This window comes from Gouania willdenowi, chromosome 9 (genome assembly GCF_900634775.1).
Source record: "Gouania willdenowi chromosome 9, fGouWil2.1, whole genome shotgun sequence".
Taxonomy (NCBI): domain Eukaryota; kingdom Metazoa; phylum Chordata; class Actinopteri; order Blenniiformes; family Gobiesocidae; genus Gouania; species Gouania willdenowi.
Genome location: NC_041052.1, coordinates 15,222,302 through 15,237,771, shown reverse-complemented (window position 1 = coordinate 15,237,771; position 15,470 = coordinate 15,222,302). Strand labels below are relative to the sequence as shown.

At 40.5% G+C, this 15,470-nt stretch overlaps 1 protein-coding gene across 2 annotated transcripts in view; it reads right to left on the bottom strand.

The window, feature by feature from the left end:
* Positions 1–15,145, bottom strand: part of unc5db (unc-5 netrin receptor Db) — a 290,269-nt gene extending 275,124 nt beyond the window's left edge. For both annotated transcript variants that reach the window (XM_028458242.1, XM_028458243.1), the window contains exon 1: positions 14,826–15,145. In XM_028458242.1, the coding sequence (XP_028314043.1) occupies positions 14,826–14,910 (85 nt within the window). In that variant the 5' untranslated portion in view covers positions 14,911–15,145. The remainder of the gene's footprint in view (positions 1–14,825) is intronic.
* Between the last annotated feature and the right edge of the window lie 325 nt (positions 15,146–15,470).

Sequence of the window (15,470 nt, the reverse complement as noted above, 5' to 3'; positions counted from 1 at the left end):
GAAGATCTACATGAAATCCAAACACTTATTTCAAAAGTAACATCCTCACCACTTTGTTGTGAGCGATGCAAAACCACAAAGGGCATTTGCTACCAACTAAACCCATTGTTGACGCTGCATTCTGAACTCAGCGTAAGAGGCCATCCCTGGCCACGGCTTTATGATCACAAGGTCAAAAAGAGGATTACATGAATAGGTGAGTGATCACACAGGGTAACTGGGGGTTTCCACTGGATACGTCTCCGCTGCGCCACGGCACAAATCTGGTTTTGCACCACTGTTCGCCGTCTGGTAATCTCCACCAGTTGCGTTTTGAGTGCACCATGGTGCACTCAAAACGCACCATGGTGCTCTCCGGTTGGACGACTGTGACGTCACAAGACAGAAGTTCTCACAATATTTATATAATAGCGCGCGAGAACGCAGTTAAAGGTATGTGTTATAAACGCAACAATAACAAACAGATAAACAGGTCAGTGTTCCTAACGAAGGGTACAAGAAGGTTTGGACGCTCTGGATTTGTCAGCCACATTTTTTAGCAACAGCCAACAGAGAAGAGATACAACTGCACCAGTAAAATATGAACTAAATCAAAGTTGCTGCAGTTTACAGTGCAGTTACAGTATGAGAAGAAACAATGTAGTGAATGTGATTTTGTTTTTACACATTACGATGTTTTGGTGATGTAGTTACTTGAAATACAGTCTGAAGTGTTTTATTTTGAAAAGGAACCAGATATTTTACTGCAGAGTATGTGCTTAACTTCCTGTTTAGCTTATTTTGCTCTGTGCTGATTGATGCGTCATGCTCCGGTGTCCGCCAGAAATAGAAGCCTTGCGTATATCTGGCGGAGGGCACCGGACTATCACAGCTGGGAAGGAGCAGACACGCACCGCAGCAGAACCGGTGGAAATTAACACAGACTAAAGTGGAAACCTATCAGCTCCGGTGGCGCGACGGTGACGTAACGCAGCGGAGCAGCATCCAGTGGAAATTGGGGGTAAAAAGAGCAAGTCGGTCAGAAAATTGATGGATGGATGGATGGATCTCACAGGGTGACCAATAAAGGATGTATGTTAAAGTAAATATCCACATTGAGTTTTTTCCGCGACTTTAGCATTCAATATATTTTTTTATAGCAATAAGATTGCAATCATTAAACCTAGACTCTCACTATGGGTAGTTAGTGTTTCTAAACCATGTAAAGCTAATCTGTAAAGTTCTTCAGCATAAAACTGTGTTTTAATTGTGTGCTAGTCTTTAGAATGACATAAAGTACAGCCTGACCAAGTACCTAGGTAGACAAGGTGACTCACGGAGTGGCTGTTGTCTTTTTTTGATCATTACTGCCCACCAGGCTTCTGTAGTGCTGTTTGACCAATGAGCTTTCACCATGTTATGACTATAAAGCCTCCAAAGGGCTCCAACAAGTCCAAGCATGTTTTTGTATTGCATAAATTGAAAAGGTAATAAGTCGCTATAGGCCTTTCTAATTGACTTAGACTTTCTTTATTGCCATTCAAACGTGCACTTTACAGTACAGATAAGAACAAAATGTGGTTGCATTGGCTCATATTGCAGGATAAAAAACAGGATTAATAAAGAGCAGCAAGTAATTACATAAGGTAAGTAGTAATAAGGTGCAGATATAAATAGGTATCAATATATGCAGATTATATTGTCTATTTTTTCGGTCATGTGTGAGATTTCTTTACAGATAAGTATGTTACAGACATTTGTTTGTTAGATGCATGTCATATTGTCTATTTTTTCAGTCCAGTGAGGTTATATTGTCTTTTTTACAGTCCAGTGAGGTAATCCGGTTGTGGGGGTTTGAGGGGGAATGAAGGGATTATTTTTTGTTCAAAAATTTTATGACCTGAGGAAAGAAGCTGTTAAAGAACCTGGAGGTTCTGCTTTGGAGGCTGTGGAACCTCTTTCCAGAGTCCCGTGGCGAAAACAGTCCATGGTGAGGGTGGGAAGTGTCTCTGCTGATTTTCTCAGCCCTGGTCAGACACTGTTTTTTGCGATCTCCTGGATTGGAGGAAGTGAAATCCTGATGACTTTTTCCGCCGTCCTCACCACTTTCTGCAGGGACTTCAAGTCGGAGGCAGTGCAGGCGCCGGACCAGACAGAGATGCAGTTGGTTAGTAGGCTCTATAGTGCCTCTGTAGAAGGTGGTGAGAATAAGAGGAGGGAGGTATGCTCTCATCATCCAACGCAAAAAGTGTAGGAGCTCCTGAGCTCCGATATGAAGGGACCAGGTCAGAGTGACTGTTATCTAATACCAGAATTATAGACATATACAACAATTACTAAAACTGCAAAGTAATAATAAACTCTCTATTGAAACACATAATGGGGCTGAGGCTTCACCACTCCTGCTTACACATATACATAAGGGTCAGTTTACAAAGCCAACCATTCATGTATTGGAAGATCCAATTAATATGAGGAAACAGAGGAAAACGAAAGAACAAGGAAACATTATCAGAAAAAATATATAATTCCACAAGTCACAAGTGGTACACAAGTCCCACTGTTCAATGACAATGAGTATGTGGCGAGCACATGGACTGATAAGTGCTCCAGGCAAGACAGGACACAATGAGTTGGGACCAAAGCTGTGTAGTCAATTTATCACTAGCGTCCTTCGGCACTTCTTAATCCCGTGTGGCACCATGGATCAACCAAGAACATGTTTAAACAGCAGACCCAAGGCCATGAAGGTAGGTACTGCCACAGCAGAGAACCTGCAGGGAGTACGTATCAAAGGTGACCAAGAAAAATATCTCCGATCTGACAGGCTTTTATTACAGCGCACCATTACCAGAGGCGGGCATTCTTTAGAGGACTGTCGGCCCAATATTTTTTGTTAACTAAACCGTTAACTAAACCCTGGATGCCATCAAACAGCACGTGTAAAGTAGGGGATATTAGAATAAAAGGGCGTTTACTTTCTCTCAGTATGTTGCTTTCCTTTCTTGATATGAAATTTAAAGGTAGTTAGCAAAGTGTAGAAGATAAACTTGAACTGAAAATGAAACAGATCCCACTGTAGGTGAAAGTGTTATGTGGTGTTAACACTAACTGTATGACTTCAACTGCTTTTAACTAAATTTTAGGGTGGGAATACTAAAAAAAAAAAAAAAAGGCACTACTTCTTCGCCTCTGATTAACCATCTTGATTTTTTCCTCCTTGCTCTTATGAATCATGACAACACTTAACTCATTGAGTGCCATTCACACATATAGATGAGAATTGGTTCAGTAACGTGAAGTGCCATTCCCGTCTATAGACGTGAATTGTGTTTTTCGGCTGGGGTTGCTAGGAGACAGTGTGACAAAGCTTTCCGGTGAATATCTAACTTGTACCGTGATGTAGTGACCAACTGGTGCCATGTAGGTGGCAGCAGTGCACCTTTTGATGAGAGATCAGCCGTGATGAGCAGAGCTCAGAGGAAGAGGAAAGGAGTTTACAAGACAGAAAATGGCGCTGCGAGAGTTGATGCTGAACTTCCCAGCAGCTCATAGCAGCGCACACTCAGCCAGAGCATTTGTGGAACCTAAGTGGACTATTGAGAGTTTTGGAATGGTGAAAGAAAACGATCAAAGAAACGGGGATGGTGCTGACACTCGGCATGTCCAGGAGGAGATGGAAGTTGCGTGTATGGAGAATGACGGGGGGAGAGACTTGAAGGAAGGCCAAAACACAGTAAGAAATCCATTCAACTCTGTCCCAGATAGCAAAATAATAATAATGTTGCCATCAAAAGCCCAGTCTCAGTGTCATTTTTGTAGTTTTATAGAAGGAAACCAATGTTGAGGTGTCCCTAAAGCAAAAAAAAAAAATGCTTCAAAGTCACTAATAAGTTTTTTCAGAAAAAGGCGTTTTTCTCAGCTTTTTGTCACAAACTGGCAATTTGTGTGAAACTTGCCTCTATTCAACTGCTGATTACAGAAGAACGAAACAAGCTAGAAACAAAATTACTTTTTCCAATGAAAGTAGAGAATCTAATCTTTCAGAATCCGAAATTGTCAGATTGTCATAGTACAGAATATTCTGTGGGTATTTAAAAATTGAAAATGGCTGGCACTGAATGAGTTAACAACAGTGTTTGCTGTGAACTATAGGTGAGGTCTCGAACAATACACTGACATCCATATTGCAATGCCAGCAGTGCCAATATTATGAAGCTCTCAGATTAGCTGGATTCCAGCTATGACCAACAGCGCAACACATTCCTCGACACATTTCTTCTTCTTTGTTTAGTTCAACCACATTGTGCAAAGGCACAGATGCCGTGAAGTTTGGCTCCCAAGCAATGCAATATAGGTCTCACTACTGAATAGCATTTTGCTAAATGGGAGGCTATCATAAAAGCCTCTTTATAAAAAGCTCATCTGGTGCGCACCATCTGTAGACACAGATATGGAGAAGTTTCTGGAGCCTGCACAACTTGACACCTTTAAAATTGGAGAATATCAATGCACGGTTGAGGTGCCAGCGTTGGTTTAGCAGCAAAAGCTAGCTGGATATGAAAAGTCACACATTAGTATACTTCACAATGCTTTGCTGCAAAGTAATAGATATAAGAAAGATTAATTACATTTTGCAGCAAAGTTAAAGCTTGCGTAGGAAACAGAAGCAAAGTGGCATCTCGTTAGAATGTATAAATATTTTAGCACATAATTATACACCCCTTTTCATTTGTGAAATATGTTCCTTCACACTGTTACAGACCAAGTTAGGCATATCTATTATTTACACTGTATTATTACTGTATGAAAATTTCCAAAAAGTCCACTATTTTTATTTCCTCATTCTGGTTTTAACTGTTTACATTACTTACTGTATTTTCTGGGCTATCACGGGCAAAGCTGTATTAGCTGCTTTCCAAGAATTTAGCAGATTTCCAAGAGAAAAAACACAAAAGCCGCTCCGTCATACAGGCCACACCCTATTGGCTGACAAGGGTGCCCTTCAAATGTCTGTAGATTTCTGTAAATTTGTATGTATTCTGATGAGTTTCATTACACACCTTTTTGATGCAAGTATGCCAGTAAAAATGGAGGAAATAAAAAACAACCAAATTCTATAGTACGTAGTTTTATAACATGTAAACAGTGACACATGAGTAAGGCAGATTGATATCCACATAGTCTCAGTCCTCCATCGTGATGTGGCATTCTGACAGAGCCAAATGAAGTCTTTTTCGGCATTACTGGTTTGCAGAGAAATAGTACATATACAGTACACACCTATTATAAACTGTCAGGTCAGAAGAAACGTGTTGGTTATTTCACTTTAATTATTTTTGTACAAATTGGTGCACCATGGAGCTAGAAATTATTCATAAATGGAACAGTGTGTACACAGACTAACCCTGCCCGCTTTAGGTGCATTCGTTAAAATAGGTTGAGGTGGTTTCCCATTTAAAAAATACTGTCTGTTTGCATCAATGGGAGCATCTGCTCTTTTTTCAGCAGCAACATATGTTGGCCATGCTTATCTCTCGTCTGTTTGTATGAATCATACATACAAGGACCACAATATTCATAAAAAAAGCTACAGTCTAGACAGGGCTGGGAAATGAAGACGCGTGACTCAAAAAGCACAACTGATCGGATCTGTCGACCGAGATGGATGAATGGATATCTGCAGCTTTGTTCTACTGTATAAATAACCACTGTGATGGAGCAGGCCTTTCCACGGCCTGTGCAGGATGCCATTCCCTCAGATTACATACGATAGAGGGGAAGGTGCAGCGCGGATTAGCTCATCATGATTCACACACACACAAATAGGAGGAATTCTAAATAATAGTAATAATATAAAATGGATATATCAAAGGTTATGGTTGGCACAAAATGTGTACGCTTGTGTGATGGTTTTGTGTGTTGTCTGATTCTGATTCATGGAGGTTGCAGGCAGACAAAGGTCTTGGTCTGAAATTGCAATAATGTATTCTTCACGTAAAGCATCTTAGGATGACTTTCAAGACCTTTAAAGGTGCAGTCCGCAACTCTCAGATCCCTCTCTCCCCGCTGCTCTCTTGCCCTGCCTCCAAACTTTCCAAAGCCCCACCCTCAGAGGCGCTAACAAGCTAACGTTAGTCCGACAGCAAAATCACAGTAATATAACATGCTCTGTTAAAAGCATATTACTGCAGCACTTCTCTCTCTCTCAATGTGCACACACCTCAGCAGCAGCAACAACACAGTGTCACTTACAGCAGCCCACACGGAGGCTGCTGCACGCACATGAACAACACAAGCACTACAGAGTTCTAGTCTAACAATTACAAATCAAATATAATGTAATATAATATAAAGCAAAAAAGTCGCTAATTCCATCTTCTACTCATTCAGATCATACACTGTAAAATAGATGGCACTGTAGCTCCGGGAAAGGGGTGGGGACTATGAGCAACGGCTGTCAGACAGACCATCAAACACAATCCTGACTCTGATTGGTTCTTGTTGCTCGGTCGCGGTGCATTCTGGCAATCTACCAAGGGCTGCACGAGCAGCGGGAGGGAATCAATGAGCCTGTTTTTTTCACACAAACTACTAGTTTGATGTAAAGCTGTCCTTACATAGCGACAGCTTTAGCAAATATGACAAGTTACTTTTAAGAGTTGCAGACTGCACCTTTAAAGATGATATTTCAGGTTGCGACCACACATTTTAGTGATGTGAAGGTGCAGATCAATTTAAAGCAGTGACGTACTTTGCAAAAAATTTCATCGGGTACATAAAAGGTTGGAAACAACCCACAGGTTCTTCTTAGTAAAGTGACTCAATCTTCTATAAGATTGAGAAGATATTAAAACTAAGGCATTATTTAAATGTGCAAAACTATGTATCTTGTACACCAGTTTATAGACCATCTGTGCTCACCGTGTTTACAACATCATTTATGTATTAAACAAAATACGTTCATATAAATACTGTAAATTAAAACTCTTTAGAAATTCTTTGGAGAACAATTGTATTAATTGGGGTGAAACTAACAGGGAGGAGCCATTTTTAAACAGCCGTAGGTTAATTGTAGATTATCTGCTGTGAATAGACAGTGTTCTACAGATTGACAGCGTTTCAGAAGTATTGTCTTTGTCAGATAGTCGCAGTTACCAGATCAGTGATCCTGGTACTATAATGATTCACACTTTAAAGGGTTGTATGAAATGTCTATCCCCATTAATAATGTAACAGTATGTCCAGATGTTTTTCCGACAAATCACAATGAAATGCACAATTTGGATCTGGATCAAAGTTAGTAGGGTAATTGAGTAACCAACCCTACATCATGGAGTCAAATGTCAAAGATCGGTCTGCTACCAACCAAGATATGGATTTTTGCCAAAGATTTAAGATAAGAGATGTTTTGAAGTAGGCCACCAGAGATTTGAATGATGGCAAATCCAAAATAAGGACTGTGTGCTGATACAGTCTTACTGTTCTAAAGAGCATTCAATCATAGCAGACATCGTGGGACGCAATATTACAACTGCACCAAATCCGCATGGAATTGCTCTCCACAAACAAGTTGAGCAGCCGGTACCTCTGAGGACCTAAAGGTAAGTCCTACTTCTTAGTCAAGACTTAAGTAACTCCAGAACCCACTGAAAGATCGAGATCAAACGCTATTCCTGACAAAACAATGACAGCTATACCAGCGCATGAAGGAGCCAACATGGTGCTAACAGCAGTTACTTCCTGTGGCTTCAGACTAACATTACCAGGCTGATACACATATACAGTAGCAATAAACTTGATCTTTTGATAGTGCTTGCAATTCAAATTTACTATAGGAACCCTTTAAATATAAATTAGAATCACTCACTTGTGCCACTGTTCTATGCAAAATCTTCACACTTCAGCAAGTTAATTATGCATAGGTCTGAGGAAACGGCTAATTGTTTGAATCTACACGATCTTCTTTGATTTAAAAAGATTTTTTTTAAGCAGGTCTGAAGTAGTGATTTACTGATAAACTAAGTAATTCTTAAAATATCTATGAGTGCAGATGGCAATAAACAGGCTGTAACTGCAGTGACTATTACGAGGGTTGCTCTGGGAGAGCTTTTTGGCCCTAAAAAAGTTTGACAACGCCATAAAAGAATTCGGGCAGCTCGAGGATTAGGTGTTGCTGTTTAATAACTAATGTTTGTGTTCACCATGCTGAGTAGACAATATGTCATCCTAGAGCGGCCTTGCTTGGTCAGCCATAATGGTGGACCCTTATTTTTCCAGTTTAGGTAGTGGTACAGAACAGATTACGTTCTAACCAATAAATGCTTATACTAGGGCTATACTATACTATATTTTGAATGCATTGCTGCATTTCCAAAAAAAAAAAAGAAAAAAAAAAAAAAGGCAAGCCTGTAGCTACAAATCCAAATGACAATCTGTAGCTGGGAGAAAGCTGAATGGCTCAGCAACGCTCTGCAGCCCTCGGTCCGACAGCAGACAGAAACCCATAGAGCTGCAGGGCTGATTGCTGACCGCATTAGGCCTCTTAGGCAGCATGCTGATGAATCCACTCTTCGAAATGTGAAGGTAATAGTCTTGACATAGCAAAGACATAACTCACTCCACTGTACCTGCAAAAAATCTCCATATGACAGCAATACCAAGCAAGAGCAGGTCCATTACGAAAGAGGACTTTGCTTTTATTACCATCATCATTACTGTATATCATTTCTGAATGTACAGCCATTTGGTTTCATTTAAATGTAAATCAGGGCACTGAGCTGCAGATGTTGTCACTCATGGCAGTCTGACTATGATGATTCATTCTTGGATCGGTAGGGAAATATAAGAACTCCTTTACTTTCTCCGACAGAAAATAACAGATTTGACCTTTGTCTGTTTTCATGAAAGCCCAGGGCACAACAACAATAAGAAAACCTTGAGACTTTTATTTTTTGGTGCATAGAAAACAAAAGCTGCTCCTGCTCACTATTTTGAATGCCCTACCTTAGAAACAAGGACATAGATGTGCACTCACAAGGTCAATGTAGATGGAAAACACCTTAGGAAGAACTGAGAAATGCACATGCCAAAGGATGTTTTGGTGACAGATAACAGACAGACAACATTGAACGCCATGTGGTGATGCTTACTTCAGGCGGACTTGACACATTTGTACATCTCTGGAACAGGAGAGGCGGAAATCACTGCTAATGTTTCCCAATGAGAAAGACCACCAGGGGGGATGAGAACATGTGCATGGAGAATGTGATTTATAACTCTAAATGTGGTCGTGAGATCATAACCATTTGGTGCATTAGTAGGCGATGCATGGTCATTTACTGTATTAGCAAATGCAACGAATGACATTAACCAACCTCCATCAGAAATCTGATAATCTTCCATGAGTTAGGATTTTTTTTTTTTACATGTAAAAGTAAAGCTTTGTTAGAAGACAATTAATGCCAATGATTAAAATAACAACCCTAGGAATGCAGAGGCATCATCAAGTTATGAAGCCTTTAGATGCTTGAGACGCTGCTGAAAAGCCTTTTCTAGTGTCCCTCTGGGCCATGCTACTCCTCCACACTACAGTGCCATACACAGAGGAGCCCTCCTCTGTGACCTCTCGCGTGAGTCTCGTTCTCATCCAACACAGACTCGCAAACATTGGCCATTGATCCTAAAAAGCTTAAATCTCACTAAGTGCAAGCGAGCGCTGCAAAAACCCCAATGTGGAAGCCTGGTTGCCGTGGCTCGATTAAAGGAGTCGTCCTCGAGGGAATTTGTTCGTGTGACACCTGTTGTTACATTTATGGCCTTTGAAACTTGCAAAGCAGTTTTCCTGTAAGAGCAGCTGGAGAGCCATAGAATGACAAAGACTGCTTCAGAACATAAAGAACAACTTGAAGTTGGTAATCGACAAATACCAAATATTCAATAAATTGAATAAATGGATTAATAGCTAAAAACGAACAATATAAATATAGTTAATTGAATAGAGTTGAAGACATTCAGAATGGAAGTTTTGACTAGGCAACATGGCACTTTAGATATCTTTAACTTTCATTCTGCATAGTCAAAAAGACATTTTGAGATGTATCTTATTGTAATCACGTACCCATAGACATGAATGGCAAATGTGACATGAATTTGCTTTGGTAGAAGGATGTAGATTCTAAAATTTCATTCAGCAGATGCTTTTGTCCAAAGCGACGTACAACACAAGCAAGAATTTAGACTGGAGGAAAACCATTTGTAAGTGCAACAAAGTGCTTCAAGTTTGCTTGGACGCAGGTGCTTCCATCTAATACTACAATAACTTCATCTAACTAGAACTAATCACAAGTAAATTCAACATCAATATCAACAATGTCATTCAACAACGCCATCTGACTCATTCTACCCTTAAGGACAAAGAGGAGAAGGTTCAGACCAAGTGCCTAAGTGTTTCTTAAATGTCTTCAGACGTGTCTTAAAAGTAGAAAGGGATTCTGTAGATTGAATGAGTTGGGTAATTCATCCCACCATTTGGGAACGACAGAGAAGAGTCTAAATATCTGCATTACTCGTTTTGACCAACTGGAATTGAAGTGCGGATATCTCTATCCAGGGTAGCTAATAAATGTTCAAAGTGTTTCCCTTAAGAGCCTTACACTTGTGACCTTCTCCTTAAGATGCAGAGTCTCTCAGCTCCACTCAATTGAGCATTATTTCACCAAACACTGTTTTTTTTTTTTTCAGGTCTGTACTATTCACTGCTTAGGTGTGTCAGAAAACAAACAATACAGGCAAGACTATTTCTGTTGCTAAACAGACAAAAAACACACATCTGGAATGCTTACCAGTACTACCATGGTTCTAGCTCCAGCTCTCACATGGCTTAGGAGGTACTAAAATATAATCAATTGCCCGTCATTAGCATTAGCAGCCGTTTTTGTTTGGTCAGTGAATGACAATTATCCAGTCTCAGTGTTGTTTTCATTGTTTTATAAAAAGAAACCAATGAATGAATGAGTCACTAAAGCAAAAAAAAAAAAAAAAAAGTTTCGAAGTCACTGAGGTTTTTTTCAGAAAAAGCCTTTTTTCTCAGCTTTTGTCACAAACTGGCAATTTGTGTGAAACTTGCCTCAATTCAACTGCTGATTAGGGAAAAACGAAACAAGCTAAAAAATTTAAAAAAAAAAAAAATCTGATGAAAGTAGAGACTAATCTTTCAGAATCTGGTTTCAGATTGTCATAGTACAAAATATCCTGTGGGTCTTTAAAAATCAGTCAAAATGCTCTAAAATGGCTGGCAGTGAGGGGGGTAGCTGTTCTGAAAATGGATGGCATTGAATGAGTTAAGAAAAATGTTTTTTTTTTTTTTTTCATGGTTGCAGGAGCTTGTCTTACAATGCAGCTTACAGTAGGGTACACAACTGGACATCTGCCAGTGCCTTACATGCTGCTGTTATACAACTATCAAGGATCAACACCGGCACTGCTTCTACTGGTCATTATTCAAAGTTTCTACTTAAGCAACAAGACATTAACTGAAAGATTCTTTACCTCTTTGTACCACATGACCAGTCGGTGATTTCAATTTCCTCTGCTTTCACCACACATCCATTTTTCTGCGGTACAACATCATATTCAAGGCTAAAGAAAAAGGACAGTTCTGCTCAGTATCAGTGGAAGTCATATAAAGCCTTCATCAGAGCAGGCGTGATGCTGACCTCAATCACAACTGCCCTCCGTTCAGCTCTACCTGCTGATGTAAGTGAGTTAGATCATCTCCACAGGAAGAGAATAGTCATCTTATACAAGAATCAAATTCTACCACTGTATTTGTTGTAATAGTTCAATGGTGGGGGAGGAGATTTATGAGGAACTTAGGAAACCACTGTGATGTTATGGTTCCAAGGGCTGCTGGCTGGTTTTGTAACACCTCATCTTAATGGATAATGCATCCCGGCACGACTGTGTGAAAATCACAATAACCTGAGCGATGGGAAACACCAATCAGCTTTATCATCACCACCGCTGACAGGTAGGGAGGAAAAACACTGATGAGCTTTTTTTTTTTAGAGTACCCTTTAAAGCAGACATAGGTATCTGGCGACCTGGGGGCCACATGTGGCCCTCAGTCAAATTCTGTGCGGCTCCCAAAGCAAATCCCCAAAAATTGTAATTCAAAAAGTGGGAAGGAATATGAAGCACAACCTAATACACAACATAACTCCAAAACACACAAATTGGCAGCAAAATGCACAAAGTACACAAAAAATTCACAAAATATACTAAATGACTCATATACTGTAACATAAAATGACAACAAAGACAGACACAACAACCACTTAAACAAAAATGATTGCAAAAACACACAAAACAACAAAATGTCACAGAACAATTCCAAAGACCCACAAAGGACTGGAAAATACAAAAAACAACAAAAATACCTAAAGTGATTCTAAAAACGCACAAATCGACAACAAAAATGCTCAAAATGACAACAAAAAAATACACAGAATTAAAACAAGAACCCAAAAAATAACCAACACACACATAATGACTAAAAGCTGAGAAAATGTCAAAATCCCAGACAAAATAAAAGAGAAGCCTAGCTTTTTCCCCCTATGGTAATGCTCCGATTGGTCATTATTCCAAATGCTGACATGAATGTTGAAATTTGGCCCTCAGATCAGATACAATCACATTTTTGCGGCCCCCGCTGTGATAAGGTTGCCCACGCCTGTCTTAGAGGGAGTGTATATTTAAAACATTTGAAATCTTACAGCCAAAAGGCCCTGGGTGGAGTTGAATATTGAGTTTGCATGTTCTCATCCTTGGTTGCTAAATGTCTCCAACACAGAAGCTCTTCTTCAATGCTACTGCTCTGCATAGGTCTAAGGAAGGCAAAGGAGTGCCAGGGCCATGTGTTTTTAATACTCATTGATTCACAAAAAAGAAAAGAGGCGGGCCAGTGTGCTCCCTTATGGTTCCACATACAGCTTCCATTGCTGGGGAAGTTAAGGAAGCTTTGGCACTTTGCGTTGCTGCAATAGAGTATCCTACACATCATGAGTCACAATGCAAAGGCTGATTCCTGGATAGCGGGTGAAATATGTGTCTTTATACATTCAGATGTAGGGGTGGACTGACCATCTGGCATACCAGGCATGGTCCCGGTGGGCCGTCAATCCGAAGAGGACCCTTCTAGTCCGCTACGTGTTTTGTTTTTTTGACGAGTGAGTGGAGGCAGACATACAAAAAGGTGGCCAAAATTGGTCCAAAAGTGGCAAGAAAATAAAACGGGTCAAAGGCAGTCAAGAATGGCCACAAAATGGCTAAATAAAGAGGAACCAGGTGGTGTGTAATAGCAAAGAGTGGGGCTGGGCGATATATTGAAATTCAACATATGTCAAAAATTGCAATATCGCCTATATAGATAAATATATAGCTTGTTTTGTATCAAAATACCTGTTTAGGAGTCGCTACTTTCTCTACTTCTCAGAACAGCACAAAAAGCCTAAAGTTGCACATACTGTGCAGCTATCTGTTAATATACGTGCCTATGTGGCATTTTGTATCAGCAATTTTGACACTAAAATTGTCTTTCTGGTAAGACTTCATTTGAATTTAAATTATCAAGATTTATATCGCCATTTTGAGAACAAAAAAATTAAGATATGAGTTCTGGACCATATCGCTCAGCCCTAGCAAAGGGTAGTTTTAACGGCAAAATTTGACAATAGTGAAAAAGGATAAAAAATCTGACAAAAAAGAGGAAACAGGTGGTATGTAATGGCAAAAGGTAGCTTAAATGTGGTATACAATAGTGAAAAAGGGCAAAACTGTGCAACAAAAACAGGGAAAAAGGGAAACAATTGGTATTCATTGGACAAAAGTGAGCGTATTTGGATGAAAAGAGTCAAAAAGAATGAGCGAAAATGGACAAAAATAGGAAAACATGGATATTTATTGGCAAAAGGTAGCTAAAGTCTGGAAATAATGTCTGAACTTTTTGAAAAAGGGCAAAAATGGGAAGTTGCAAAATGGTCAAAGGATATAGGTTAAAAAAAAGGTTCAAAGGTTTCCCCCTTTTTAAGGTTTTCTGAAGGAATAATAATTCAAATTAAGACAAAGTTAAGCATCATTGACTTAAAGCTTCTATGTGGTTCTGTCCTGCTCTGGACAGAAAATGGCAGGACTGAATTTTGGTCCCAGTCCACCCCTGCTCAGATGTGTAGTTCTTTTTTTTTTTTCTTTCTTTCTTATCCATCCATAGCCTGACATAGATCTGTATGCACAGATTTGCAAGGCTTGCATTCTCCAATGCATTTAAAAAAAAAAAAAAAAAAAAAAAGGGTATAAGGCTTGAGATACGCCTAGATTCCCTGATGTCCTGCACAGGATGACAACAGGAAACATCATTTTCCTTCTCATCAGGGGGTTGAGGATTAAAACGCACGGACATGCCTGTTGCACAGACGTATCTGCATGAAAGCGTGGAGCCCAGAGTGCACCAAAGGGATGAAGACATACTCAATAAATGCACACAATCAAATGTGACAGCAGCTGTTGTTTAGAGATGGACGGAAGTTGACAGTTTGATCTGACAGACCCACAAAATAAAAATAAAAACTAATCTCTGCAGAGCTTTGAGGGGAATGTCGTTCAAACTGTGGCATGACAAAGTCAGAAGATCAATCAAGTGCTGAAAATGGCTCGGAAGCATTGGACTGAGTGCAAAGCTTTGGTAAAAGTGGCACGGTTTTTTTCTCTAGTTGTGCGTAAAATCGTTCCGTCTTCACACATCCAACGTGGTGACACGCGTCAAGTGTGCGCGCGTCAGTCAGTCCTACCTTTGGAGTTCACGGATGCTGAGCCGCAGATGAGGAGCAGAAGGCCAGTCACGGAGAAGTACCGTCCGTCCGTCCGCGCACCCATCCCGGCGCGCAGATGTCCGCGGACCCGCTACAGAGGTGACGGAGCTCCGGAGCTCCGGCGTCTCTGCGCAGCACTTCCTCCGAGCCGGACGGGCTGCGGCAGGAGAAGTTCCTGCGGTAAACCAGCGGAGAGGACGGGCTGGAGCTCAGGCAGAAGAGAGCCACTCTGTGTAGAGCGGAGCAGAAGAAGCATCTTCGCTTTTGGCTGAGCGTGGTGTGGCGTGCGCTGCACGAGCTCAGCCGGAGAGCAGTGCGCATGGAGATCACCCTCCTTTCTGGGCTTCATCCTTCTGGGCCTGCGGACCAATGGCAGAGGGAGGGGCGGGGTGTGGGAGTCTGGGTGGAGACACCTTACAGTGATGCTCCAGTCCAGCAGGATTTATCTGCACTTCATACAATCCAATAAATAGGCCTGATTAAAAGTTTAGATTTAATCTGACAGAAGTGTAAAACATACGGCTCACGAGCCAAAAGTGCCCCATAGTTACTACTAGAGATGAGACGATATACTGAGTTCACGATACGATACTATAATGAGCTCAGATAAGTTGATGATATTAT